Source organism: Apiospora phragmitis (assembly GCF_038363925.1).
Source record: "Apiospora phragmitis strain CBS 135458 chromosome Unknown utg000013l:1.0-2965645.0:1.0-2969333.0, whole genome shotgun sequence".
Lineage (NCBI taxonomy): Eukaryota > Fungi > Ascomycota > Sordariomycetes > Amphisphaeriales > Apiosporaceae > Apiospora > Apiospora phragmitis.
The window spans coordinates 1,971,032-1,995,859 of NW_027117413.1; the positions used below are offsets into that span (position 1 = coordinate 1,971,032).

The 24,828-nt window shown below is 50.9% G+C and overlaps 8 protein-coding genes across 8 annotated transcripts; 2 read left to right on the plus strand and 6 right to left on the minus strand.

The window, feature by feature from the left end:
* Positions 1–24: 24 nt before the first annotated feature.
* Positions 25–525, minus strand: PG994_014345 (transposase; the record flags this gene model as incomplete). The annotated part of the gene is made up of 2 exons (XM_066865754.1): positions 25–288; positions 349–525. 2 exons carry the CDS (start codon positions 523–525, stop codon positions 25–27), a joined length of 441 nt encoding a protein of 146 aa, XP_066708883.1.
* A 363-nt stretch (positions 526–888) lies between these two features.
* PG994_014346 (uncharacterized protein) lies at positions 889–1,638 on the minus strand (the record flags this gene model as incomplete). Its single annotated transcript, XM_066865755.1, has 2 exons — positions 889–1,108; positions 1,448–1,638. 2 exons carry the CDS (start codon positions 1,636–1,638, stop codon positions 889–891), a joined length of 411 nt encoding a protein of 136 aa, XP_066708884.1.
* A 268-nt stretch (positions 1,639–1,906) lies between these two features.
* Positions 1,907–2,171, minus strand: PG994_014347 (uncharacterized protein; the record flags this gene model as incomplete). The annotated part of the gene is made up of 2 exons (XM_066865756.1): positions 1,907–2,108; positions 2,155–2,171. 2 exons carry the CDS (start codon positions 2,169–2,171, stop codon positions 1,907–1,909), a joined length of 219 nt encoding a protein of 72 aa, XP_066708885.1.
* A 108-nt stretch (positions 2,172–2,279) lies between these two features.
* On the minus strand, positions 2,280–3,215 carry PG994_014348 (uncharacterized protein; the record flags this gene model as incomplete). Its single annotated transcript, XM_066865757.1, has 1 exon — positions 2,280–3,215. The coding sequence occupies one exon, from the start codon at positions 3,213–3,215 to the stop codon at positions 2,280–2,282; it is 936 nt and encodes a 311-aa protein (XP_066708886.1).
* An 835-nt stretch (positions 3,216–4,050) lies between these two features.
* Positions 4,051–6,128, plus strand: PG994_014349 (major facilitator superfamily domain-containing protein; the record flags this gene model as incomplete). Its single annotated transcript, XM_066865758.1, has 8 exons — positions 4,051–4,218; positions 4,288–4,351; positions 4,416–4,514; positions 4,588–4,741; positions 4,810–4,987; positions 5,047–5,309; positions 5,391–5,660; positions 5,780–6,128. The coding sequence occupies 8 exons, from the start codon at positions 4,051–4,053 to the stop codon at positions 6,126–6,128; spliced, it is 1,545 nt and encodes a 514-aa protein (XP_066708887.1).
* Positions 6,129–6,583: 455 nt separating this feature from the next.
* On the plus strand, positions 6,584–9,100 carry PG994_014350 (C6 transcription factor; the record flags this gene model as incomplete). The annotated part of the gene is made up of 5 exons (XM_066865759.1): positions 6,584–6,697; positions 6,786–6,910; positions 7,005–7,224; positions 7,248–8,972; positions 9,035–9,100. The coding sequence occupies 5 exons, from the start codon at positions 6,584–6,586 to the stop codon at positions 9,098–9,100; spliced, it is 2,250 nt and encodes a 749-aa protein (XP_066708888.1).
* A 1,606-nt stretch (positions 9,101–10,706) lies between these two features.
* Positions 10,707–15,397, minus strand: PG994_014351 (Sterol 3-beta-glucosyltransferase; the record flags this gene model as incomplete). Its single annotated transcript, XM_066865760.1, has 10 exons — positions 10,707–11,003; positions 11,098–11,228; positions 11,296–11,605; positions 11,669–12,253; positions 12,344–12,506; positions 12,529–13,427; positions 13,503–14,302; positions 14,526–14,957; positions 15,028–15,115; positions 15,170–15,397. The coding sequence occupies 10 exons, from the start codon at positions 15,395–15,397 to the stop codon at positions 10,707–10,709; spliced, it is 3,933 nt and encodes a 1,310-aa protein (XP_066708889.1).
* A 4,089-nt stretch (positions 15,398–19,486) lies between these two features.
* Positions 19,487–21,543, minus strand: PG994_014352 (uncharacterized protein; the record flags this gene model as incomplete). The annotated part of the gene is made up of 2 exons (XM_066865761.1): positions 19,487–21,126; positions 21,216–21,543. 2 exons carry the CDS (start codon positions 21,541–21,543, stop codon positions 19,487–19,489), a joined length of 1,968 nt encoding a protein of 655 aa, XP_066708890.1.
* Between the last annotated feature and the right edge of the window lie 3,285 nt (positions 21,544–24,828).

Consider the following 24,828-nt stretch of genomic DNA (forward strand, 5'->3'; position numbering starts at 1 on the left):
CCCCTTCAATTCAACGCCGTCTTTCTAGCTCGTCCTTACTGCAACAACTATACAGGAACCAGCCTCACTATTATCACTATCGCTCTCTTCATTGGGACTATTTTCAGCTTCACCAACAGCCAGTCGCGTGCGCTGTATATCTTCAATCTTTGCGAACTTCGAATTCGGGCTCAAATTAACCTTCTTCCGTTTCCTTGGCCTCACAGCCTCTAATTGAGCCTGGAGTGCTTCAACCTGCCTTTGTAGAATGGCAACCTGTACTTCCTTCTCATCGAATGCTTTCCGGACCTTCCGGAATAGTTGGCGTTACGTAGTTGTATACTCTTTTGATAGGTTGGCAAGTCGTACTTGCTCCTTGAACTCTTTCGATTTTCTTGGAGTCGACCAAATAACATCCGAACCACGAGCAGTATTCCGGGGCGTATAGAGGGCCTTATTAGACCCGTTAGGCCCTGTCCTAGCAGGATCGGCCGTCGTATAGCCAGTGTTTTTGAGCAGATGCGGGCTTAATAGTGGTTTTGCCATGCTTACCGGCTAAAGACCGGCTACCCTCCAGCCACTTCGGATATTCTGGCCCGAGAGTGCTTCCGAACGTGCCTTTTAATAGTATTGAAGGAAATATCGCTTGCCGATTACCGTCGAGTTCGTTAATTAGTTTAAATTCCCGAGTGCTTTCCGGTATACCGATTTGAGAGCGCTAAAAACGGTTAAATCGAGAGGCTATAAGATATGGGTTATATGAGGGGGTAAAAAAAGAAGGCGAATACGATGGCGGAAGTATAAATATATAAAATCGGTCGTTTTATCGCTTCCGTGGCCATCTATAACGAGTAACCGGTATTCCGAAGGGTCCTCCGGGGCGGTATTCGGGATAAAGATCTTTTCGAGCTATTCGACAGCTGTCTCATCCGTTATCCATCCATTCTCCGTTGCGGTAAACTGCCAGCCCTTAAAAGGACTCAAATCAAGAGGAAACCATTGTTGGACGGTTTTGCCTTTAAAAATGACTAATGGAGGCAATGCATGCCCTTGAGCAGATACGCATTCGATAAAGGAGGTCCAAGCTTTTGAACCAGGCTGTTTCTTTCGAATAGACCGGTTTTCAGCACTTCCGAGTACTAAACCGTTCGATTCGATGCCTTCTAGGACCCCTGCTTCGTCCATATTATGACGATTAGCCTGCTTGATTTCTCGGATCTCGGGTTGTTCGAGCCGCTGGAACCATGACCGAATTACCTTAATAGAAGCCCCATTAACACGCTTTGAATCGATAGATCGGGCTCTCTGGGCCTTTATAGCAGGATTCCTGCGTAAAAAGGCTTGCAGCTACTTTTTACCGAGTGGTTCGGGGTCCCCTTGGGCTCGGAGGATGCGCTCGGCGAATTCTTTCACTTAAGCGTGCGTTGGAGGAAGCCTTAGAGCCTGCTGAGCGATAATCCATGATGACAAGTGCTTCTCCTGGTTAGGACTGAGCCTTTGCAGATCTGCTGCACCCTCTGATCGAGAGTGTTGACCTTTGAGCCGGTTTTGGAGCGTTGACCTAGGAATACCGTATTCTCGAGCGGCCTGCTTAATTGGAGTACCATTTGCGATATAATCCAGGGCTTCCTGGAGCTCTTTTTCGGAGTATTGGTTCATAATCAAGTAGCAGTACTTTATAAAAAAAATTTGAAGGAAAACGATGAGGAATTAATGGATGAGTTGTAAAAGTTTAAAGGGGGTGAAAAATCAGGTGGCTGGTTGACAGGGGGCCCGAAGCAGGGGGGGGGGCCCGAAGGTGGGTCTCCAACGTTATGTCTCCGACTTCTTCCCAAACTGCGCCTGATAGAGACAGAGACAGAAACATAAGCAGAAAGAGAGTAAAGTCATGACGGGCCTGTCAACATCAAGATGACTGTCCTCTTCCCTACACCTCGGATTTCGCATCCTGGCCGGGATTGGCCTCCTCATAGTCAAGCATCTTGAGGAGTCGAAAGAAGCATGCCGCCAAGATGGCACCCATGATGGGACCAGCCCAGTATATCCAATGTTCTAAGGGGAACGATGCAGCAGCGGCGGAGCTGCCAAGACTGCAGGCCGGATTTAGGGAGCCACCAGTAAGAAGACGCCTGTTATTCATTCATTTTACAATAATTAGCATCTCGTTCATCTTACAGCAAGAATAGAACCATCTTAAGCACTAATTTATTTAGCATTGATATAAAAAGAACTATCGTAACACCGTAAATCATTGCCACCCCACCCCACCTCTCCTTTTCCCTTATTTGCTAGTTCCATCCCTACGCCACCCTCGACAATTTCGCCGATTGGATGGCGGCGTGGATCTCCTGCTCGGCGCCGTCGGGCAGGGGCAGGAGCGGCGACCGCACGGTGGCGTGCTCGAGGATGCCGCGGGCGACGAGGGCGTGCTTGAGAGCGACGGTGCCCTCCATGTGGGAGCCGCGGTGGTAGACGCTCTTGGTGAGGGGCAGCAGCTCGTCGTGGACGGCGCGGGCCTTGGCGTAGTCGCGGGCCTTGCCGGCCTCGATCATGCGCAGCAGGGGCTCGGGCGCGATGTTGCCGTAGCCCACGAGCATTCCGTCGACGTCGAAGCACGTGTGCAGCAGGTACTCGTCGTGGCAGGTGAGGATGGTGAGGTCCGGGCGTTGCGCGCGGATGACGGGGATCTCGGTGTCCCACCGGCGCATGTTGCGCACGCCGTTCTTCATGGCGATGACGCCCGGTTGCGCCGAGATGTCGAGCATCGTCTGCAGGCTGTACGTCGCCTTGGTGTTGTCCGGGTACTGGAACAGGATCAGCGGCAGCTGGCTGACCTCGTACACGACCTTGTACCGGTCCTGGGGAGCCCCGTCTTGGTAGCCGAAGCGCAGCCAGCCGTGCGACGGGTACAGCAGACCCGCCTGGGCACCGGCCTCCTTGGCGCGCTTCGCCTCGAGCGCGGCCACCTCGGTGCCCTCGCCCGTGATGCCGGCAATGATGGGGATTTTGTTGTTGACCGACTTGACAAAGGCGCGGATCACCTCGAGCTGCTCGTCTTGGGTAAGGAAGGTGCCCTCGCCGGCGTGGCCGAGGACAACCAGGCCCTTGACGCCGTTGATGCTACCTAGCCAAGAGCCTAGGCGCTGAATGGCCGCGTAGTCTACTTTGCCGTCTTTGGTGAATGGGGTAACAGGGGCCGGGACAAGCCCCTTAAGGTCGATGGGTTGGATAGCCATGGTTGGTTTTGTGATTGGTACTTGCTACGGGGGCGGTGAAGGATGTAGGAGGTGAGCTGGTATGATGAGTCTTAGATGGTATGAGGATGTGAGCTGTTGAGTAGAGATAGGCTTTGATGGATGAGAAAGTCGTGATATTCAAGGCGTCGATAATAGACCCTTTATAATCAAGACGCCCCGTCGTCTGTTCCCATCTCGCGACTCGCGAAGTCGCGAATATGGGCCATTGGTATTCTCGCCTTGCACTACGTCCTCCCCAGGTTCTCCACGTCTATGGGAAAGTCATGTTTGGGGTGCGGGGGACTGAGGGCTGAAGGCAGGACGATAGTCGGATTCGCCTCTAGAACGGAGGAGTTTCCGAATCCCCAACGTTCAGAAGCGCACAGCTAGTGTGTAGCGTCGGGAATCTGTCCTAAGTAGAATAAAGGCATGGCGGCAGATGGAAAGCTGACGGCCTATTTTCGAAGTCTCCGAGATTTCCGAGGTTTCCGGCTTTTCCGCATCGCCATGCCCGCAAACGTAATAGCGGATCAGGCGTTCCATCTTACCCTCATGCCTGGTTTTGGTCATTCCACCTCCCCCAGGTTTGGAAGCGGAGACGGTCCAGCTCCCCGGTTTTACCCCAGCTTTTGCCATGGGCGGGCGATGGTCCGCTGCGTGGCTTTTGTCGATGTCAGGCAGAGTGTCTCGGTCACGCAGGAGGACTCTCCCAGACCTTAAGAGGTCCGCAGACCACGGATGAATCTGGCATGAAGTTGGGTACAGCCTGAGTTGTTGTTTTACCTTTGCCTCGTATCATTGTTTTGTAGTATTACATTCGGATTCATCGCCCATCATGGCGTCCCAGTTCAAAGAAGCATCGCCGGATCCGGAAACCCCCCAGAAGATTCGTGCGATGCATATTGAGAATCAGCAGAACTTCTCCGGATTGAGTCCCGAGGATGCTGAGTTCCTGCAGAACTACCCAGAAGACAAGAAGAAGAGGGTAATTCGCAAGGTGGACGTGAGTGGCCTCTTTGAGTCTTGCGGAATTCTTGACACAATAGTACCTTGCTAATGTCATGAATAATAGATTCGGCTTATCCCCATGCTCCTGTTCCTCTACTTGATCACCTATCTCGACAAGACGAACATCGGTAACTACACCTACTGCATCAAAATGGCTTGGACGATAAGAGGCTGACTGTAACTTTCTTCAAGGCAATGCTAAGATCGAAGGTCTCCTCGAGAGCCTGCACATGACCGGGGACCAGTATAACATAGCGCTGTCCATCTTCTTCATCCCGTACATCCTCGCAGGTCCGTAGCTGCTATAGCTTATCTTACCACCACCCACGATTGTTGGATGATTCACTAATCGTACTCTCCGCAGAGGTTCCAAGCAACATGATTCTCAACAAGTTCAAGAGACCTTCGATTTACATGGGGATGATTGTGCTATCGTGGGGAATCATCATGACTATGACGGGGATTGTGAAAAACTTCGGTGGCCTCTGTGCAATTCGGGTGATGCTGGGACTCTTTGAGTAAGTCTTCTGGCTCTTCGATAGTTGATTTTCTATGCAGAACCCACCTTTGCTGACAACTTATCCAGAGCCGGATTCTTCCCTGGCGCCATTCTCCTGGTATCAAAGTGGTATCTGCCCGATGAGACGCAGACCAGAATCGCCCTTCTCTATTCATCTGCCGCTTCCGGAGGCGCCTTCTCGGGACTTTTGGCTTTTGCTATTGCAAAGATGGACGGGTTAGGCGGACTCGAGGGCTGGCGTTGGGTTCGTATAGCCTACCCGTACCTGGATATTACAACTAACTAAACAAACCTTCTTGCCAGATATTCATCCTCGAGGGTCTCCTGACTGTGGTCATGGGAATCCTTTGCTTTCCCTTGCTCATTGACTCGCCCACTCTCTCGGGCAGATGGCTGGAACCGGACGAGACGCGTTATCTGGAGCTCCGGCAGATCGCCCGGCGTATCAACAATACCAAGGAATACAGGGAGAAGCACTTCGACGTCTCAGCCTTCTGGGCCGTGGTGGCGGATTGGAAGATGTACTTGCTCATCCTGGGCAGCTGGTCGAATGCCGTACCGAACTAGTAAGTACGAATTCTAAGCGTCCCTTTTTGCGTTCCCCTATTCTCTCTCCTCATGGCTCACTGATTCTTACTTCCTACCAGTGCGATGAAATTCACGATGCCGACCATCGTCAAAAGCATGGGCTTCACATCGGCCAAGGCTCAGCTCCTGACTATTCCTCCATACATCTGCGGTGCGCTCTCGGCCTGGGTCGTGGCCGTGTTCGCCGACAAGTACAAGTGGCGCATGCCGTTCATCGTGGGGCCCCAGCTCTGCGTCGTCGTCTCATTCGCCATACTCTTCGCCAAGGCCGCCGAGATCAAGTACAATATTGGATTGTGTTACTTTGCCGTCTGCCTAGCCTGCACTGGGTAAGTAGTGTCTTTTCTGATTTGTCAAGAGAAAGCTTCTCGCTTGCCTTTCGACTTCATTTCCCTTTCGGATGCTCCTTTTCTGCTAGATCACTAGTACTGATACGCTTCTCCCGCAGCATGTACCCCATCTTCCCCGGAGTCAACGCCTGGAACGTGGCCAACTCAGCCGGGGCTGCCAAGCGCGCCATCAGCATCGGCTACCTGATCTGCGCGGGTAACATCGGCGGCGTCGTCGGCTCCTACATCTACCAGGAGAGCGAGGCGCCGCGGTACCCGACAGGCTATGGGAACTCGCTCGGCTTCGCCTCGGCCGGCATCGTGGCCATGCTGGTGCTCGAGTTCTGCCTATGGTCCTCCAACCAGCAAAACGCTAAGCTCACGGACGAGGACGTGCGAGCCCGGTACACGGAGGACCAGTTGGAGAAGTTGGGCGATCGAAGCCCGACGTTCAAGTATTCACTATAGTCAGTCCTATGGAGATATGATTTCACGGGTTCAGGTTTGGGCATGTAAAATTTAATGATAAAAAAAATCCCAGGGTGTTAATAGCGACTGGGTCGGTTCCTGGTTCTTCTAGTCAAATAGCTATTTGCATATGGAATTCCGCAGACAAGAGATTGATGAATTTATCGTAAGCTTCATCAAGTACAAATCAGCTTAAGGTTAGATCAATCTACACATCAGGAACCGATGTTTCATGTGTGAGGTGGGCCGGGGAAATCTCTTGGCCATGAAAAAGGGGGGGACGCTAACGAATCTTCCCTGTGTTGCTGATTCATGCACGCCAAGTTTTCCCCGCACATTGAATCATTTACCCCAACGTCCAAACTGTTCCAACCGAGCATTCTCGGAAATCGCGGATTTCCTGTCCTTCCCCGTCATGGGGGATCGTCCGTGAAATAATACAAAATCGCCCAACAATGCCGACAGCATCCCTGAACCGATCCCGGAAGCGCAGTGCGGCTACGGCTGCTGTCACCTCGCCTGAGCAAGCCGACAGTAGTACTCGGAAAACCCAAAAAGTCAGCCGGGCGGTACGTGAACAGAATTGCGGATTTGTACATTTCATCATGCCACCTGATCAAGTCTGATTAACCGAGTGGCAGTAATTAGTGTGACCAGTGTAAAGCAAGGAAGACGCGGTGCTCCGGAACGCTCCCCTGCGACAGGTGCGTGCTGCGCCGCCTCGCATGCGACTATGATGCCGACTACGCGCGCGGCCGCCCGCCCACACCACCGCCAAGGCTGTAAGGATTCTCCCGCATCCCTCTATCCCTCATCTGCGAGAGAGCCCCAATATTGATTTGGTATCTGATAGCATGGCGTCGGCACAGGTGCCAGGGCCGCCTACTGGCACCACTCCTCGGTCGGAGACGGGCTCATTGTCTCGGGGACAAGCTCAGACGACGACGACGACGACGACGACGACGGGACCAAGCACCACCACCACTGCCACTACTCCAGGACAATCCCCGAGGAAGTGGAAGCCGCCGAGGTCGAACGGCAAGACTTCGATCCGACCTCGGGGCTTGCTTTCTTCCAGCGCGCCCACCAGCGCCTCGTTGCCAAGCAGACCCGGACTAGCATGAACCCCCATTCCTGAGCGGCAGCGGTGGTGAGCAGACTCAGCAGCTGCTAACGTCGGCCGGGGACAAGCCCCTTCTGCTCGGTACTTCTGCGAACAACGCCATCCTGAGCGGTGATCCGGGGCTGCCCGACTTCCCCAGCCTGGTCGAGTTCTACTTTGAAACATGTGTGGTGACGTATCGCATGTTCGCCCAACAGCGATCCGTCATGGTCTGGGCCCGGACGGCGCAGCATAACGCACAGCAGGGACAAGCCCTTGCCCAAGGTCTCGGGAACGCGAAAGCAGCTATTTTGCTAGCTATTGTGGCTATTGCCATTCTCAAGAGCGACCGCGCTCAGCTCCACGCATCAGCGAGTGATAGCAGGTTATGGGACGAACGACCGAGTCTGCAAAAGGCCGACCGCTACTACTCCATGGCCGCGTCGCTGGTTGAGACCGAGGTGGGCTTGCCATGCCTGGAGTCGACGCAGGCGAGGCTGGTCCAGGTCCTGTATCTGCTCCAGACCTCGCGCATGAACAAGGCGTGGTACCTCCTCGGCACCACGTGGCACGTCGCGGCCGCTCTGGAGCTCCACCGACACCAAGGTCGCAAGCGGGGCAGTGCTCCTCCCGACTACATCACGCTGCAGGGCCAGCGCCGCACCTTCTGGGTAGCGTACGCGATCGACGTATACCTCAGCGTGGTGCTGGGCCGACCCAGGCACATCCACGATGACGATGTCGATCAGGAGCTGCCGGCGGCCATAAGCGACGAAGACATGGGCCTAGAGGGTCCAGTTTTACGCGTTGATAGAGATGAGGAGGACGAGGAAACGGACAGCAACATGGACTCGGTTATAGCCCATGCCCAGCTGGCCCGAATCATCGGCACCATCTCAAGTGAGGTATACTTCATCAAGGATCTGCCCCGGAAGGAGCGACTGGCTGCCGCCTCCCGCTCCGGGCAGGAGCTCTCCGCGTGGCGGTCGCGTCTCCCTCCACATCTCAGCTCCGTGCAGCCACGGAGTCTGATCCCCGCCCTGCGTCGCCAAGCCATCGCCATGCGGCTCGCCTACTGCCACGCCGTCATGCATGCCAACCGACCCTTTCTCCTCGGCGGCGGCCATGGCCGGGACGCAGACGCAAACGCAGACGCGACCTCGGCGCTGGACGCAAGTATCGCCGAGTGCATCGCGTCGGCCAAGACGGCGCTGAAGACGGTCCAGTCCATGGCGGCCGACAGCACGCTCCTACACGCTTTCTGGTGGACGCCCTACGTCACCTTTTGCGCCCTCGCCGTCGTCTACATCTGGGAGATCCAGCAGAGCGCCGGCGGGCGCGAGAGCTCCGACGAGGACCGCAAGGTGCTCGACTTGGCTGAGAAGTGCCACGCCCGGCTCGCCCGGTCCATGTCAGCCGACTCCCCGAGCTGGCGGTACACCGTGATCCTGGAGGAGCTGCGACACAGCGCCCGGGTCGAACAACACGCAGGAAGAAGCGTTCCGACGACGGATTATCTGGGACCCTCTTCTTCATCGGAAAGGTTGCTCACACATGCTGCTGCTGCTGCTGCCGGGTCCCAAGCAGTTTACGATGACCAATCGCAACATCCGTCATCTAATCCTACGGCTACAGCATACGCTTATGATGATGAGGCGGCGGGGCGCTCGAATATCTGCGACACCCCCCTGTCGTTCTTCCAAGGCTGGCAAACCACCGACTGGAGAGACCTGGACGCTTCGGTAAGTCTTCGCAAAACGAAAATTGAAAACTATGTACATCTTTTGCTCACCTTCCGACACAGGCATTTGGCTTCTTCGAAAACATGACCGCATCGATTGACGCATTTATCCCCGGTAATGGTATATGATTTTGTGACGATTATGCTGCTGGTCTTCTGTTACAAACCAAGTCGGATAGACTTTTGCGAATTGCTTGGAATACACGGCACCAGCTTGGCTATCCGCTCCAGGACCTATTTAGGAATAATGGCACGACCCATCCTTTCAGTGATTGGTGTGTACAAGGGCGCGTTGGTTATTCCTGCATCGAGCACATGATTAAACTCCAATCACCGTGTCACGACTGCGACATCCGAAAAAGGATATGACGAGGATCAGTCATATCAGCGGGGTTTCTGCTATACTCTGCATGTGAGGAGAGGGACTTCGTGGCTACTTCTTCTCGTACGGGGGCCTCGAAGCGTCTATCATAGAAGTCGAAGAGACAATGAATGTGGCGTTTAGAATGAGTGAACGCGAGACAGGCCCTATGAAGCAGAACAGAATAGTAGTAGACTTTCCTCCCATTTACTGGAGACCCGAGCGACGACTGCTGAGGGAAGAGAGACATGAGATGCAAATATCTGTAGTGGGAATGCGGACTCGCCATCAAACAGTTGGTAGGCTGTGCATTCTAATGAATGACAGCCCGGCTGCACCTTAAAACTCCGAAGAGTCCAAACATATTTCAATGCTACGCAAGGAACATGATAGAAAGACGAATGGATTGGAGCTTATATATACTCGGGGGCGCCCATAAATCCATTGGCAAAGCGAGTGGACATTCGTAATGTAGAAGGCGAAGAAAGTATGGCGCAATAGAGGACTTGCTCAAGGCGATGCGACCAACCAGTCACGAACTGGCACATGCTTGCTGACTAGAGATGATCCATTGACCAAACGAAGCGACTAGGACGACCACCAGAACGCCCTCACCATCATGATTTCAGATCATTCATGATTTAATAGCTATTAGTATCCATGCAGTCTAGTCTTTCAGGGAAATACCAGACAATCCTTGCCTCGCCTTGTCCGCGCATGCATTCGCATATAGGTCCCTATTCGTTGATTCACTTGCTAGTGTTCTATCCTGCCGCAACAACAACAACACCAAGACTCCATCCTCATGTCAGTCCAATCAACCTAATACGATCATGATCATGATCGTACTGTGTGTATATGGGAGTGTGCGTGTCTCCGTGTCTGATGTATCGAATTGCGAAAACTTCCTTCATCATCAAACCCTTATGAAAAAAAACCCATCCCTACTGTGGGATGTTGAAACAACAACGCCAATGCCCTGTATACAACACCCGCGTCACCATGCCAATGTCAGTCACTCAACTCATCGTTACCCAATGCCGTAAAGAAACACATAACGCTCCCAGTGACTTGCCCGAAGAACAAATCGAAATCGATACCAGAGAAGAGGGAGAGTGAAAAGAGTCTATAAGATTGGACGCCTCATGACCACGTAACCAACCTCTTACAGACCCTCTTCAGAGTATCCCAATAACGTACCAATAAAGATGGATGACTCTTATCCTGGATAGTTAGTATAGTCGAGCTCTCCTTCCAAGTAGTCCCCCCACTCAGCCCAACTGCGGGAGCGGTGCCACCCTCGGATGGCACCGCATCGTAAACCTTTGGGGGTTCGATCGATCCCAGGAGCCACTTGATGGGGTTCGTCTTCTCTTACGAAGCCACTGCTCCCGCCGGCTTACCCTTATCTGCCAACGCGCTCGGCTCTGTTTGATGGATGGCCTGCTTCTTGAGGATCTCGGGATCGAAGTCGTCGCCGGCGACCAAGGTCCAGCTCTCCTCCACATCGTCGTCGTCGTACAGCTCGGCACCGTTAGTGCTCTCGCTCACGCCAGTGGCGTCGGCCGTTGCGGCCATGGGCTTTCGTCCTTTGGACTTCTCCGTGCTGATGCTGCGCGCGTACTCGAGCTTGCTGTAGATGAACTGAATGGCGTTGTCGACTCCGTTTTCCTGTGTTGGACTCATGTTAGCGACCATGCTTCTTGTGCCATGGGAATCTAGCATGTTCTAAGTTACATACCTGTCGGATAGACTAGCCCAGCACCTTGGCCTTAGAAATCATTCGATCGTCGTGAGTGGCTCTCCACAGTGCTCTGGCGAAGCTGATAGCTCCCCATTTCTTCATGGAGATGCCGACTCCCAGGTGCTCGACTCGAAGACCGTAGAAGAACTGGTCTCCAAAGAATGGACGGACAATAGTTGGAATGCCTGCGCGGACTTGCGCCTGTAGTGCCACTGCCACCATGGTGGGCAGCGGCATCCACCTGGCGGAAGAGCCAGTCGTGTGCTGCACTCGAAATCTGGAAGATCTCGGGCGGCAGCTCCGGCTCCTCGGGCCGATTGAGAGCATCATCAGCCGCCACTAAGCCCTTCTCTGTCTTCTCCGTCTTGGTTCCCCGATCCGACCAGCCCTTGCTGAGCACAGCGCGAACATCCGATTTCAGGACAGCGTCGATAACTTCTTGCGTCATTTTGGCGACATCGGGCACGATGATGGAACCAAAGCCGATGTACACCAATGTCTTGCCATCTTTTCGAGCCTGTTCGATAAACTGTCAAAGGTCCTTGGGCGGCGTCCAGTTCTCGCCTTCATCCAAGAACCAATAACCACTGACGTTGATCCAATCTGTATACTCGATGGGGGGAGCCACCACAGAAGGCGAAAAGTTGTAGACAAAAGGCACTTTGTTAGGGGCCATCTTGTCTATATTTGTCGCCGGAAGGTTAAGGAAATTGGCGCGCCACTTATTGATCTGTCGAGAGCTGAGTTGCCACATGGTATTGTCGAACAAGCTATACGACAGGTAGTTGAAGAAGCCGCCCATGTTCCGGTCAGCCGTCATGAAGGCATGGGGATACGCGCGCGTTCGCGTCCAGGGCATGGTGAAAGCGCGGAAGTAAGGGATGTACACCGCTTCGGCAATGTGGATACCAGCCATGGCAGAGGGAGACTCAATGAGGATCTCGGTGCCTTTACAGGCTTCCCAGGCGGACTCGAGGAGCCCATCAAGCCACGGTCGGAAAGAGCTAGTAGCTTCTTTGAAGAATCCGTAGCTGAAAGTGCCGTGCTCAATAATCAGTTTCATCAGATCAGCTGGGTCGCCCGCGACGGGCGCAAACTCAATACCATGGCCCTCGATCCAGCCTCTAAACTCTGCGTGCGTCGCAATCTTGGCTTTGTGGCCCTCGGCAATGAGGCTCTTGCATAGAGCTATGTATGGCTGGACGTCACCCCTTGATCAGATTGTTAAACAGGTGATCTTCATCGATTTGGTGGGCTGGAAATGGACCAGCGAGTCTTTGGCATCGTCAAACAAAATCGTGGGTCCATCGCCGTCATTCATCATGGATTGTTGATGAGGGAGCTGGTCCTGATCAGGGAATTCTTTAAGTCGCGCAGCGTTCAGGGCCTCACGCTCGGCAAGAGCATCCCTTGCCCGTTGAATATCCTCGCTGTCAAAATATTGGGACTCACGAATGAAGCGAGTACGCTCCAGGCTCTGCAATACTGACACGGCAGTCGTCTCGCAACACAGCCTGGCTAAGCTCGAAGAATAGCTCCTCGTGACCGCGAATGATGACCACCAAACCGTGGTAACCGAAACGGAAACCTTTCTCTTTGTCGACGGTTTCGATGTGGTTTAAGGGGAGAATTAACTTCTTTCGCGTTCCCGGTAGCAAGCTGCGATAGCAGAAATGCCGTTGGCTAAGGTAAATCTTTCCATAGAGAGGCAGGACGTTGAGCATATGGCAGAAGTAAGTAGCCTGAAGCTTCTCCGACTCAGGAAGCACGAAGTGGGAGTGGAATCTCTCGTTAGCTCCCTTGGTGTCAGCTTCATCTTCCTCAACCTCGAAATTATCCTCTGGGTTTAAGGCTGTCGACTGTTCATAGTGTTTGCGACCGCCTTTCATAAAGCCCGAGACCTTTTCGACATAGCCCATGGACTCAGTGGCGAGTAGAATACCCATATGTCGACTCGTGCGATTCAGGTAGCCTGCGAAATGTCCAGCTCGCTGCAGCGGATAAGCGCCCATTTTGGCGATATTCTGCAAGGCAGGTGTTTGTCCGGCTTGAGCTTCGCCAGAGCCAGGGTCGACCACATGGCCGGTAGTTGCGGCGTGACGAGGGTGAGGGTATGCCTCGCTAAAGTTGGTTCGATTCTGGCCGCTACGGGCATTTTCCTGTCGGCTCTTATGTGACATGGAAGTAGACCGGCGGTTGAGGGTCGGTTTGTGAAAGACCTCGCTGCCTTGCAATATTTGGCTGGCCGTCGGATCTTCGATAGAGGAGGCAATCATGTTGGATAGACTAGGATCCTCCGTGGATTGGGCAAAGGAATCCGACGACTCTTGATTGTCCGATCGCACCTCTACCTATTTCATGTTACCACGGCTACTGCTTAGGTTTCGATTGGCACTGAAGCTTCGACGCGGAGAATCGTCTCGCACAAGGGTGTCCATGTCCAGGCTCCGACGACCGAGCTTTCTGATGGCATCAATACTACTGCGGCCAAACTCCCCACTAGGCCGAATGGTACTCTCCCGAGGCATCGTAGGCGACACGGGCGAGAGTGTCGCCTTGACAGGCTCGCGGAACCTTGGCGATAGTAACTGTGAGCTTTCCATCTTGGACGTGTTTATGGACAAAGAACTGCGCTTCGACGATTGCGCCGCCGTGCCATCGAGGCGCTTTTTGGGTATCTGAAGCGGGCCTGGGTCGGCCGATTCCACGTCGCTATCGGTCGACTCGCCCACAAGCAGCTTCAGTAGCCGAATAGCGTCCTCGCCCTGATTAAAAAACGAGAAGAAGTACTCGTCAATGGCAAAAGTCTCATCATTGTCAATCACGAGAATCTTGACGGTATCAGCGAAGCCCAGATTGCTCATGTTGGTCTCTTCGACATCCATGACGTTGGCGATCGGCAAGGAAATCTTCACCGTGTCGCCATCGTTATGCGAGCGAAAGATGACTCGTTGCAAACTCTTCACCCACTCCTTGGCACTTGAAGCGCTGTCAGCACGGAAGTAGTATGTTCGCTGGTTGGCGGTGACCGAGAAGCTGACGTCATCTTTGTTCTTGTCGGTGATCTCGGCCGATATGCCATATCGAAGGTCAACCTGGCCATGGGGGTAGTACAAGTTTGAGGCATCGTGGTAGTAGGATAATATATCCCCCTTTAGACGAAACCAGTATCGAGTGTACTTGGACGTCCGCTTGCCGCTCTTGGCCATGTACCCATCCTTTGTCACTTTATCATATAGCGAAGTTAGTATGATGCTCCGCTTTCACACATTTATAACATCGTTTACAGCTTTCTTGGATAGATATGCCCAAAAGCATATATGCTTGCTGGTGATGTACAAGTATCCATCCACCAAGACGCTGAGCAGTAGCCAGCAAGGGTATTCTGAAAGGGTTGGCATCGTCAGTCAGGTTGCGCGTACAGGGCTCCGGTTTCGATCTCGACATACCTCCTATGACCTCTTCCGCTTGGTTAAGCTCGAATATCTCCTTTAAGGCAAGCTGCAATTTCGTGGGATGCTCATCTCCAGACTCATCGTTAAGCGCGGCTTTTCTAAGGTCGCTGGATAATATCTCCAGGTCGAAGCTGGGCCTTGAAGACATCTCGTCTCTGGCCTCCAAGATACGACTCATTACGGGGGCCAGTATTTGCGTTCCATCATCCGAATGGCTCGACTCCGGATCTGAATAGCGCCGCGTGGGCGAGTCTGCTTCCTCGGTCGAAGATTTGTCCATCGCTTGTTTTTCAGACTTGAATGATCTGGACTTAGAGCGCGAGACGAAACTAGAGAGCGCAGACACCGATCGAGAAAGATTGCCCGAGACACGACGGCGATGTTTCTTATCGCTGTCCTTATCCTGGTCGCTTGATTTCTCCGATACTTTTCTCTTAGAAAAAAATACTCGAGCGCGACATCGGACTTATACGCGGCTCCGTCTCTTTGCCTTTACCCTTGTCCTGGGGCTGGCTGCTACTTCTACTTGTGTCCTCGGCGTCGGCGTCGGCGTCTTCACCTTCGGCGTTTTCGTCATCGCTCGACTAGTCTCCGAATCGGCCGTGAAAGTTTGCAGTGGATCTGGCAGCGCTGAAGACATCGAATATGGACTGATTCATGTGCATGAACATGCCCTGGCCATTAGCCGGAACAATATCCTCCTCGCCAGCATCTTCCTCATCTCGCAGGTGGTTCGGTAGCTCCATGGTTCGGCGTCGGTTGGATTCTTCTCTGCATCTCTTCACAAGTTTCCTGTTGGACCGACGGCGCGCAACATCAGCATCGATATGGCTCGAGGAGCTGATGTCGGGAGGTGAGGGCGCCATGGTTCCGGATGGTCGGGTACCAGCAACAGCTGGTGTGCCAGTACTTCGCTGCCTGCTTCTTCTTGTGCGCTGGTGTCTGTGACTGGTTTAGGCAGACTCGCGCAAGTAGCGGGGGTTCCTGTGGTCCAGTGACGTTCACAGGCGGCTCTGCAGGCAACACGCGGCGGTTTCCAGTGGATCCTCAAGCCAAGGAGCGTAAAAAGTATAATTGCGCACAGTTTTCGAGGTTATTTTTTCTTTCGACAGCCAACCAGCTGGGCTTGGATCCTGATACGGCGAGCTTTGAATGGTTGGAGCTCCGGAACTGAGCGATAGGAGGGGCTAGGGCGGAGAGGTCAGGATCGCAATGACTGCGGTCCTAGGCAGAGTCAGTATTGTGTTGAGTGCCAGATACTTGCAAGTGGTATCTCGGGGCAGAGGGGAATATGAGGTATGATATGAGGTACGACGAGACGAAATCATAGAGATAGGTCAGTGGGATGTAGGTGACAACGTGCTTCAATTGTGTACTTAATGGAGGGTAAGCGGGTAGGCAGGAAGCTTGGGAGCCACTCCAGTATTGGAAGTATGGGAAGTAGTTGGTGTATTGGTAGGTACATACAGGCAGCGCAGCTGATAAGCCTCCGAGGGCCAGTAGTGCAGTTAGGGAGCTATGATTTGTGAACCGATGACCTGAGTGGGCGATATCAGTCTTGATTGGACGAATGGTCTAGAGGATGGACGATGGACGTTGCGGGTGTGTACATGCGCATGGCATATGCGCAGGTACCTTCTTCACAGCTGCACAGAGTGCGACACTGAGCTGATGGGATATATTCAGCCCTCTGGTGCTGCGAGTATCAAGCAGCAAGAGCGCAACACTTGAGTCTAGGTTCCTAAAACGGCAAACGAATGGTATGAGCAAAGGTGAGCAAAGCATGAAGCAGCCATGAAAGCAGCGCATGCCAGTAGGAGTCAGATGGGCAAAGTATAATAATTGTTCTCATGTAAGAATAGATTGACTTGACTTGACAGGAGACGGAGACGTGGATCTGGCCGATGAGCGGGAGGGCAATTGAATGGGGCTATTTTGGGGGGAAAGCAGCTAAATAGGCTTATCGATAATGCGAATCCATAGCCCTTCGTCAAAGGTGGGACGATGAGGTGCGCCATATCGGTCTCGGACGTCTTCCATGGGCCGCGCATATGAATGTATACTTCCACAGTAAATCCTTGTAAGTATGTAGATATCTCATGTAATACTAGTCCATCCAATGTATGGTCGCACATCTACTATGGCTGCTGAGTTAGATCTGTGGGTACAACATAGTGGGCTTGACTGGCTGGTTTGCCAGGGGCCAATGGTCTCCGTCACGCTGCTGAGAAGGTGGGCTTCAAGTTCCAGGTTGTCTGCGTCTTGCACCAAGCGCCCCAAATCGTACCTTCGCTTTCGGAAACCTACTAGATCCAGGCATTTTCAATGTTGTACATCATAGACCATAATTCCGAGAGTTTCTAGATAGAGTAGGAAAGAGTTGCTGAGTTCAGCTTGGTGTGTGAATGAATGGCATTGGCTAGTGACTGGCTACTGTCAACGTGACGGAGCCACTAACCCAGGATCCTGGTCAGTACGCATTCATCGGGAAATATCACATGCAACCCCAAGGACATCTGAGAGCAGAAAGAAGCGGGCTGGGAGGCAACTAGGGATTGGGATACAATTGACGAATACGGGAAAAATGAATGCATGTCAAGTAAATGTGAAGATAAGGGTTGATTCAAAATCAAACAAAAATTTCGACTATTCACATTCGTGGGTGGTTGGTCGCACGTACGTCATGGTGTCTTTTCGCTGTTGGATTGTGCAAGGGGGACCCGGAAAATGATGGGCACTAAAGGTCGAGGTAAAATATTGGGCCCCTGAGTCCCCCCAATCTCCAGACCCCCATAACGGGTTCGCAGTGAGAAGCAAGACAGAGGTCTAGGCTTTCCTGAGAAATAACATAACAATGCAACATTTTAATGACTGCTATATGTTATGGCATATTCCCTCACGAGACGCACAATACCACTAGTGGGCTTTGAATGGTGGAATGGTATAGTGCGCATAACATTGGGAGTAGCAAATCAGAACAGGATAGAGAGGGGCTTGTGGTCAGATTCAGAGCATTTGAAATCACTTTGTTGTGGCTATGACTCCCTTATCTTGAAGAGTGCTCTCCACACTACCAGGCTATGATTGGACTTACGCAAGGAACTCACGAGTACTTACGACTTAATAACTGATCATTATGAAAGTGGGAGTCGGGTTATTCTGCTCATCGATTGCAAACATCTCGCGACACCAACCAGGTGATCCACCATCCTTCGTTGATGGAGGCAATGAGCTCTGCTGTGTCAAAGACCGACTTATAGTAGGACCCTCCTATTTCCTGGAGTTAGATTCGTATAGCCATACTTAGGTATTCCATCCAGCATGGACAAAGGTCTCTCACATACCACCACATCCCCACCGGCCTTGCCAGGCGTAAACTTCGTCTTCTTATCGCTATCAACAACTACTTCCGTACCCAAACCCGAGCAAGCACTTGGCGAACAGCGCTTAAGGACCGTCTTCACCTAATTGAGCTCTCTTGCTTGCATAAACGCTCTTACTGGTCTTGAGGCCTCTCCAAGTCATTAGCCTCCTCTGAGCAACTGCCCAAATTCTGGGACACATCGAAAATCGGCTACTTGCACATCAACTCATCCAGTCGCTTGCCAGTTGTTCCGCCATGCCAATTACTCCCGTAAGGTATAATTTTCCTTGGCTTCCGAGTCCGTAATAGTCCTCAGAAGCTCGGAGTAGGGCAAGACCTCATTATACTGCTCATAGCGGGAGGTCAGGATACCAACACGTATGGTCTAGCGAGGTCAACTGTGGCAAAAGGGGCTATTTAGATGCCCCCAGGCACTCCGGAAATATTCAAATAAGCATGTGGGTAGGTGGGCTACTACTTAGCCAACAACCCCGTGTATAGCGTGGGAGGCTCTGTTATATTGTCTATAAGGCTTGTCCGAATATCCCTGCCCACCGTGGTCTAAGTTTTGGGAGTCGAAAATCGTAGATGGCCAGTATTGTGTACTCAGCTACCACTGAAGCAGCGACCACGAACACAACACCCTGTCAACGGAAGCTGCCTGCCTTACTTGGTGCGCGACGCCCATTTACAGATTCATGAACCATATTTAAGATGAAATACGAGCAGCTGCCTCTCTTTTGTAGGCAATTTCCAATTTCGGCCGGAATTTATCGTAAGAAATCCAAAGTCTGAGTGTTTCATCAGTCGATGGATGCCAATGGGGGTGGTTGTTGATTCTCCAACTCGTGTGTTTGCTGCATCTGACGGACCTCGCATGGTAAGAGCCCGCTCTCTATGACATAGCGTGTATTGCCAAAGACGAATTCGCAGAAAACACAGCCTGGAGCGGCCTCGCGTTTGACATCACCTCTACTTCTTGTGTATATGCAAGCTCCTTAATACTGTATGGACCGATGAACACTCCTTTTTTGGTTTTGTCGTTTCTTTGAGCCAGTAAAAAGACTATAGAAAGCAATTGGATCATACCATGCAAAACAGTCTGCAACGCCGCCGGTAGATAGATCAGCACCAATACTGAAGAATGTTGCGCACACCTCACAGAGTAGCAGGCGAGGAAGATCTGTGGGTGCCAAAAAATATCATCACACGAATATTGGCAAGAGTAGTGTCTGAAGGTCATCGAGGGGCGGACTGGCCGTTTGTGAGAATTTACAAAGCAGGCAGGATTGTCATTGCTGGACTGAGATGTTGCACCAAGGATTGCTCGAAACATGGATATGGTCACACGCCCAAAAGGATTTTCAGCGATCTAGTTTGGTACGTGTATCAAAATATCTCGACTATATAGATGCACATAATGTGATTCTTACGTTTGCAAAAGCTTGTATTGTCGTATTAGGAATCATAGATTCTCCGTTCCTCTTAACGAATGCACAACTTCCAAAGCCCCCTCGCCCCCAAACTTTTCCGCCTCCCAAACGTATTATCCCCTATATCTAATAATTCGTTGGAAAAGATGGCACCACTACTATACACCAGAAGAATGTGGCGGCGGCAGCGACCCTGGCTGTGTATGCGTTGTTGCAGGAGCCGGAAGTTCCAACGGCCGCGCAATGTACGTGCCAGGCAGCTCAGCAGAGTATGGTTGTGGGTGGGCTTGATACGTGTCGTAGCCGTTAGAAGTATGCTGGCTATTCGTAGAAGAGTAGTGGGCATCGCTCCCACTGTACAACGTGCTGTTGTGCGTAGACGAAGGAGGATGGTAGCCCGAGCCATCCATCGTCGTCCTTAAGGCACCGGGTTCCTTCGCCGGCTCGTAGTAGGCTTGGTGGCCCGGAGGAGCACCACCACCGCCCCCGATGATCCCGTTATCGCCGCCGTGGATGGGGTGGTTTTTATTGTTGTTGTGAAAGTTGGAGCCATCGGTGTCCCTCTTCTCCTTTTCCTCTTTGCTGTGGCGTGACCAGAAGAAGATGAGAGCGCCGATCAGGGCGAGTGCCCCAACCCCTGCGCCAACGCCTATGCCCGCCTTGGCGCCGGTGCTGAGTCCCACGCTATTTTCCGGCGAGTTGGAAGAAGAAGGGGCATGGTCGTCGGGCGGCACGATAGTCGCGTTGCTGCCGGCCTCGGCCGGCGTGAGGGCCTTCCACGAGCCCGCCCAGGACTCCCTCCAGTCGTTCTGGCTGGGTTTGATGAGCTGGGCCTCGCTGCTTTCGAACTTGACCACGTTAGCAGGCGGAACGTTCGGCCCGGGGGCCTGGGCCAAGAACCACGTCCTGGAGCCCCAGTTGGCGCCGACGAAAGCATCCTGGAGAAATGCTCGGCCCAGCACGTACGAGCTGGAGCCCGTAAAGCAGGGGAAATATGGCGAGGGGCTGTCGACGAGCGGCCGGTCCAGCGTCAGGTTCAAGTGGCGGAACGGGACCGAGATGGACACCTTGTCCGTGTTAGTGCTGCCCAGGAACGTGAAGACAAGCGCCGAGGCCGAGCCGACGATCTGCGAGTACTTGGGGTCGTCCGTCTTCCAGGTGTACAGGCCGAGGTCCTCGCTGTAGGCGACGGGCAGGTGCTGCGCGATGGCGTCGCACGTCGACCGTGGCAGCGAAAGGTACGGAGAGCATCCGTCCACGTGGACCTGGACGCCTTTCGGGCCGATGGACGAGTTGCCTTGGGCAAGCAGGCCCTCCTGGGTGGTGCCGAAGCTCCACGGCGATGACCCGTCCACCACCTTGATAGCAATATCCTTCAGGGGAATTTCCTTGTTGTAGTCGTCCGTCGAAGTGAGAACTTCGCCGACGACGCGGTTCTGGTCGTAGCCGCCAAAGTAGAGCGAGCCGGCCATCCTCGGGTTAGCGGAGCCGATGTGCATCCCGAACGAGTTCGACTCGATCTTTCCGCGCTCGTACAGGTTCCCAGGAATGAGACTCGCGTTTATGGCGGACCGAAGACTGTTTTCGCCGTACCCGAATGTTTGGTTCTTGGTGTCAGGGGCGCCCAGCCCGAGACATCCCGCGCTTAATGGGTACCAGTTGCCGTTGGGATACGATGCGAAATTTTCCCCTACCAGTTTCATCGAGACATTCGGCGTGATGATACCGGATCCATCCAGAAGATCTACATCAGCCATCCAGTAATCCATGTCTTTGCCCTTGACCGGTAACCCTTTCACTGCACCAAGAGGTCATCACAGTCAGTCCCAATATAAAGGATGCCGAAGCATATATCTAGAAAAGGAGGAGGCAGAGAAAGGAACATACTATAGCCCGGGCCCGAGGTTATTGCGATACCGCCACCATAGGTCCCCTTTTTATATAGCCCGGCCGAAGAAGCCTGGCACGCCATCGAAGTGTTGTAGGAACAGTAGTCGGTCGGGATCACGATGGTGGCCCACTCGCTCCCGGGGAACATGGAGATCTTCTGCGTCAGGCCGACGGAGATCTCGACGGCGGGCCAGGGTCCATCGTAACCAAACGTGTTGGCCGACCACGGCACGCCAATGGGGTCTCGATCTGCTGAGGCCGGCAGCACAAGCGATAAGTAGTAGGTTATCCAGGACAGCGACAAAAGCATGCATTTTCGATGCATGGTGGAGAATAACGATGAGGTGGTCATTGTTAAGGAGGGGGAAGAAGACCATGCGAATAGCAACGGCTGGGGACTTCTGTGATATTACTAGGCGGGCTATCAGGCACACTCACATAAGACCTTGATAGAAAGGTAGCATGGAGAAATGAAGACAGTCACATTCATTTCAGCGACAAAGGGGAATCAGGCAAAGGGCGGCCAGAAATTCAGGCCAAGCTGATGGGTACAGATGGTACAATGAAGGCTCTCGCCACTTCGGGCTTTTCCATCAAACAGGAAAACCTGGGAGGCGTCAGACACCCCGTTGGCAAAGTTGAGGTCCCATGTCACTTTTCTGAATCCTTTGAATGAAGACAGGCTGGGCATGCGAGTATTCAGCTGGCTGGCTGGGGGATCCAGTACAGTCTCAAGAAAGCGTGATGGGCAGGCTGAGTAAATAGATAGTAGGTTAGCACACCGTTATGCAGTGACGCCTCAGCTGTTATGTGGAGGTTAAGGCTGTGTAGACAAAGCAGCTTCCGATATGCAAGCACGACTCACCGGTCTCATTCTGCGTGGCCAACGGGCGACAGAGGCAGGGGGTTGGCCCCTCGCACAGAATCCTTTCTTAGCAGCTTAACCCTGTCAGCCCCGTTACACAGTATCGAGTATATTGCCTTCTTGGGTACGTTGTTGCTGTGTGTTAGCCAGTCTGAATGTACAGTACGCGTTGCTACTTGGCATGGAGTGTAGGTATACGCCACGCCATATCACAATGCATATGTGCAGCCTTGTCCTTTGCTACCTGGTCTATGAGCAAAATGCTGCTGCTCTGGCGTAGCGTTAGTCCTGACTATTGGTTGCAACATCCCCCTATCACTTATGGGCCGGCCATGAACACAACCAGCGAGAAACAGAATAACGATGTTGGGATATCCAGCTTCTGCTACAACGCAGACTACGCTCAGGGCCCCAAAGCAATATCAATAGTTTAGGCGGATTGGACCTTTGGTTTCTGTGTTATATCAATGCTGGGCTTTTTAGTGGCAAATGTACATTATGAGAGAGAAATCTGTACATGAGTAGTACATCTAAAAAATGAATACCACAACTCTTATAAAATACTGCAATTCAATGTGTGCACAACTTTTGCTTTGCCTAATCAAGCTGGAAGACAATACACTGGATATCAAACCCCAGCTCCTGACTGTGACGAGGATACAGTAGTGGAAGCCTCAAGGATCTTTGGTGTAGGGCAGTTGTTCGCCATAGGTCACGAGTCGCAAAAGAGAGGCTGCTATTTTTGACATGGGTGGCAAGCTTTGTTGTACCCTGGCATTGTATCTTAGGAGCGAGCTCCTGAGCACGTATGGCTGAAATTCTAGGCAGGCCTCCATCACTTCCAACGTTCCAGTCTTGAATTATCCGTACAATTTCTTTGTCTGACTGAATCTTGAACATGATATCCTAGGCAATTGTCGCTGTCAAATGTTAAAACATGGAATTCCCTGACGCATTCACTGGGTGGGCATGATGGCTTCTTCTCGAGGGATTATTTTATTTTATTTTATTTCTTTTGGGGCGCGCGGGGGGGTTGATTCCTCAATTTCAACCTGCAGCCGAGACTACGCGCGTGTGGCTTTGCAGACCAGTAGGCTCGGGAGTGAACCAACTTGCGTCGGTTTGCGCAGTCTATCTAGATCCCTTTGGTATTTATGCAGCAGTAGGAGCCAATGGACAATTAGGGATATTCCATATTATTGATTTTCGAATTCTATCTCCTTGAGCATCAGTTTGCTTCGCAGCCTTGTGATGAAGCCTGTAGCTAAAGACTAGCATGCGTGATACAGATTGGTTAGTTCAAGATACTGATGCAGGACCTACACAATTTGGTACCTCTCGATGCGGTCGAAAATGCACGCCTGTGACTTTAAAGACCTGGAGCGTATACCTACCTAGGCACTGTTTCTATTAAATCCGTCTGTTGCTTTTAATTTTATTTAACCTTTATAGCGTTTATAGGCGTAAACTACTCTTTAATTATTAAAATTTTCGAAAGTTCTATTCGGATTTTACTGGGGGATACTTATTATAATCGGCGGGTTAGTCCCCCGCGAGGTAGCACTTAAGGCGTAGAATTAAATAAAAATAACCGTTTAATTATTTTTAAAGCTTTTATTATATAGCGTAGTAATTAATTTAAACATATTATAATATAATAACTAAATATATTTATTAAATAAAAAACGTAGGTTTAATTTTTATACTTATTAAATAAAAGCTCTCTTTAATTACTTAAATAAAATCGTTAATAAATAAATAAGGCCTTATATAAATTAATTCTTTATATAAAAGCTTTAAGGTTTTTTTATACCGAGCTTAAATAAATTATACGGTTATTAAGAGTTTATCGCCTTAAGTATAAAGGCATGCCCTTAAAGAGGGGGTATAATATTACGATCGGCGGGTTAGTCCCTTACGGGGTAGTACTTAAGGCGTAGAATTAAATAGAAATAACCGTTTAGTTATTTTTAAAGCTTTTATTTTATAGCGTAGTAATTAATTTAAACGCATTATAATAATATTATATATTTTACGAATATAATAAATCGTTAATAGAATTCGCTTTTTTTATATTAATTAATAAATTAGCGTCTTATAGTTTTTAAAGTATTAACTTTACGTATTTTTAATATTATTTATTATTTTCGAAGTAAAGTAAAATATTATCGAGGTATATTATAACGAACTTATTAAAGTATTTACGTAAAATATAATTAATTATAATTTAAAAGCTAATTAATATATTAATTAAATTAAATAATATAATTTAATATTTTAAGTATTCGTACTTAATTTAAAACGCGGTTTTTTATTCTTTTCTTTTTATAATCTAAATTAGGTTATATATATTAAAAAGGTTAAGTATTATAAAGATTTTAATATATAATAGCCGGTTTTATAAGTCGCTAATTAAGAGTAAAGGGTACCGGTTTTTAATAATAATTTCGTTAAGCTTCTAGTAATTAATATATATCCGCTAACGTATTTTATAAACGAGCTACGTATATAAACGAGCTACGTACTTTTTATTATTAAGCTTTATAAGTTATAAATTAATTTAATTATAACGCTTATAATTAATTAAATATATTAATAATAATTATTTTTAAAGGTTTTAATATTATTTTAATAAGTACGCGTATTATACCCCGGCCCTCTATAGATTTTATAGCGTTATAAGCGTGTTTTAAACGTCCTCGTATAATTACTCCTCCGACGCGATTCGGATTATAACTATTTATT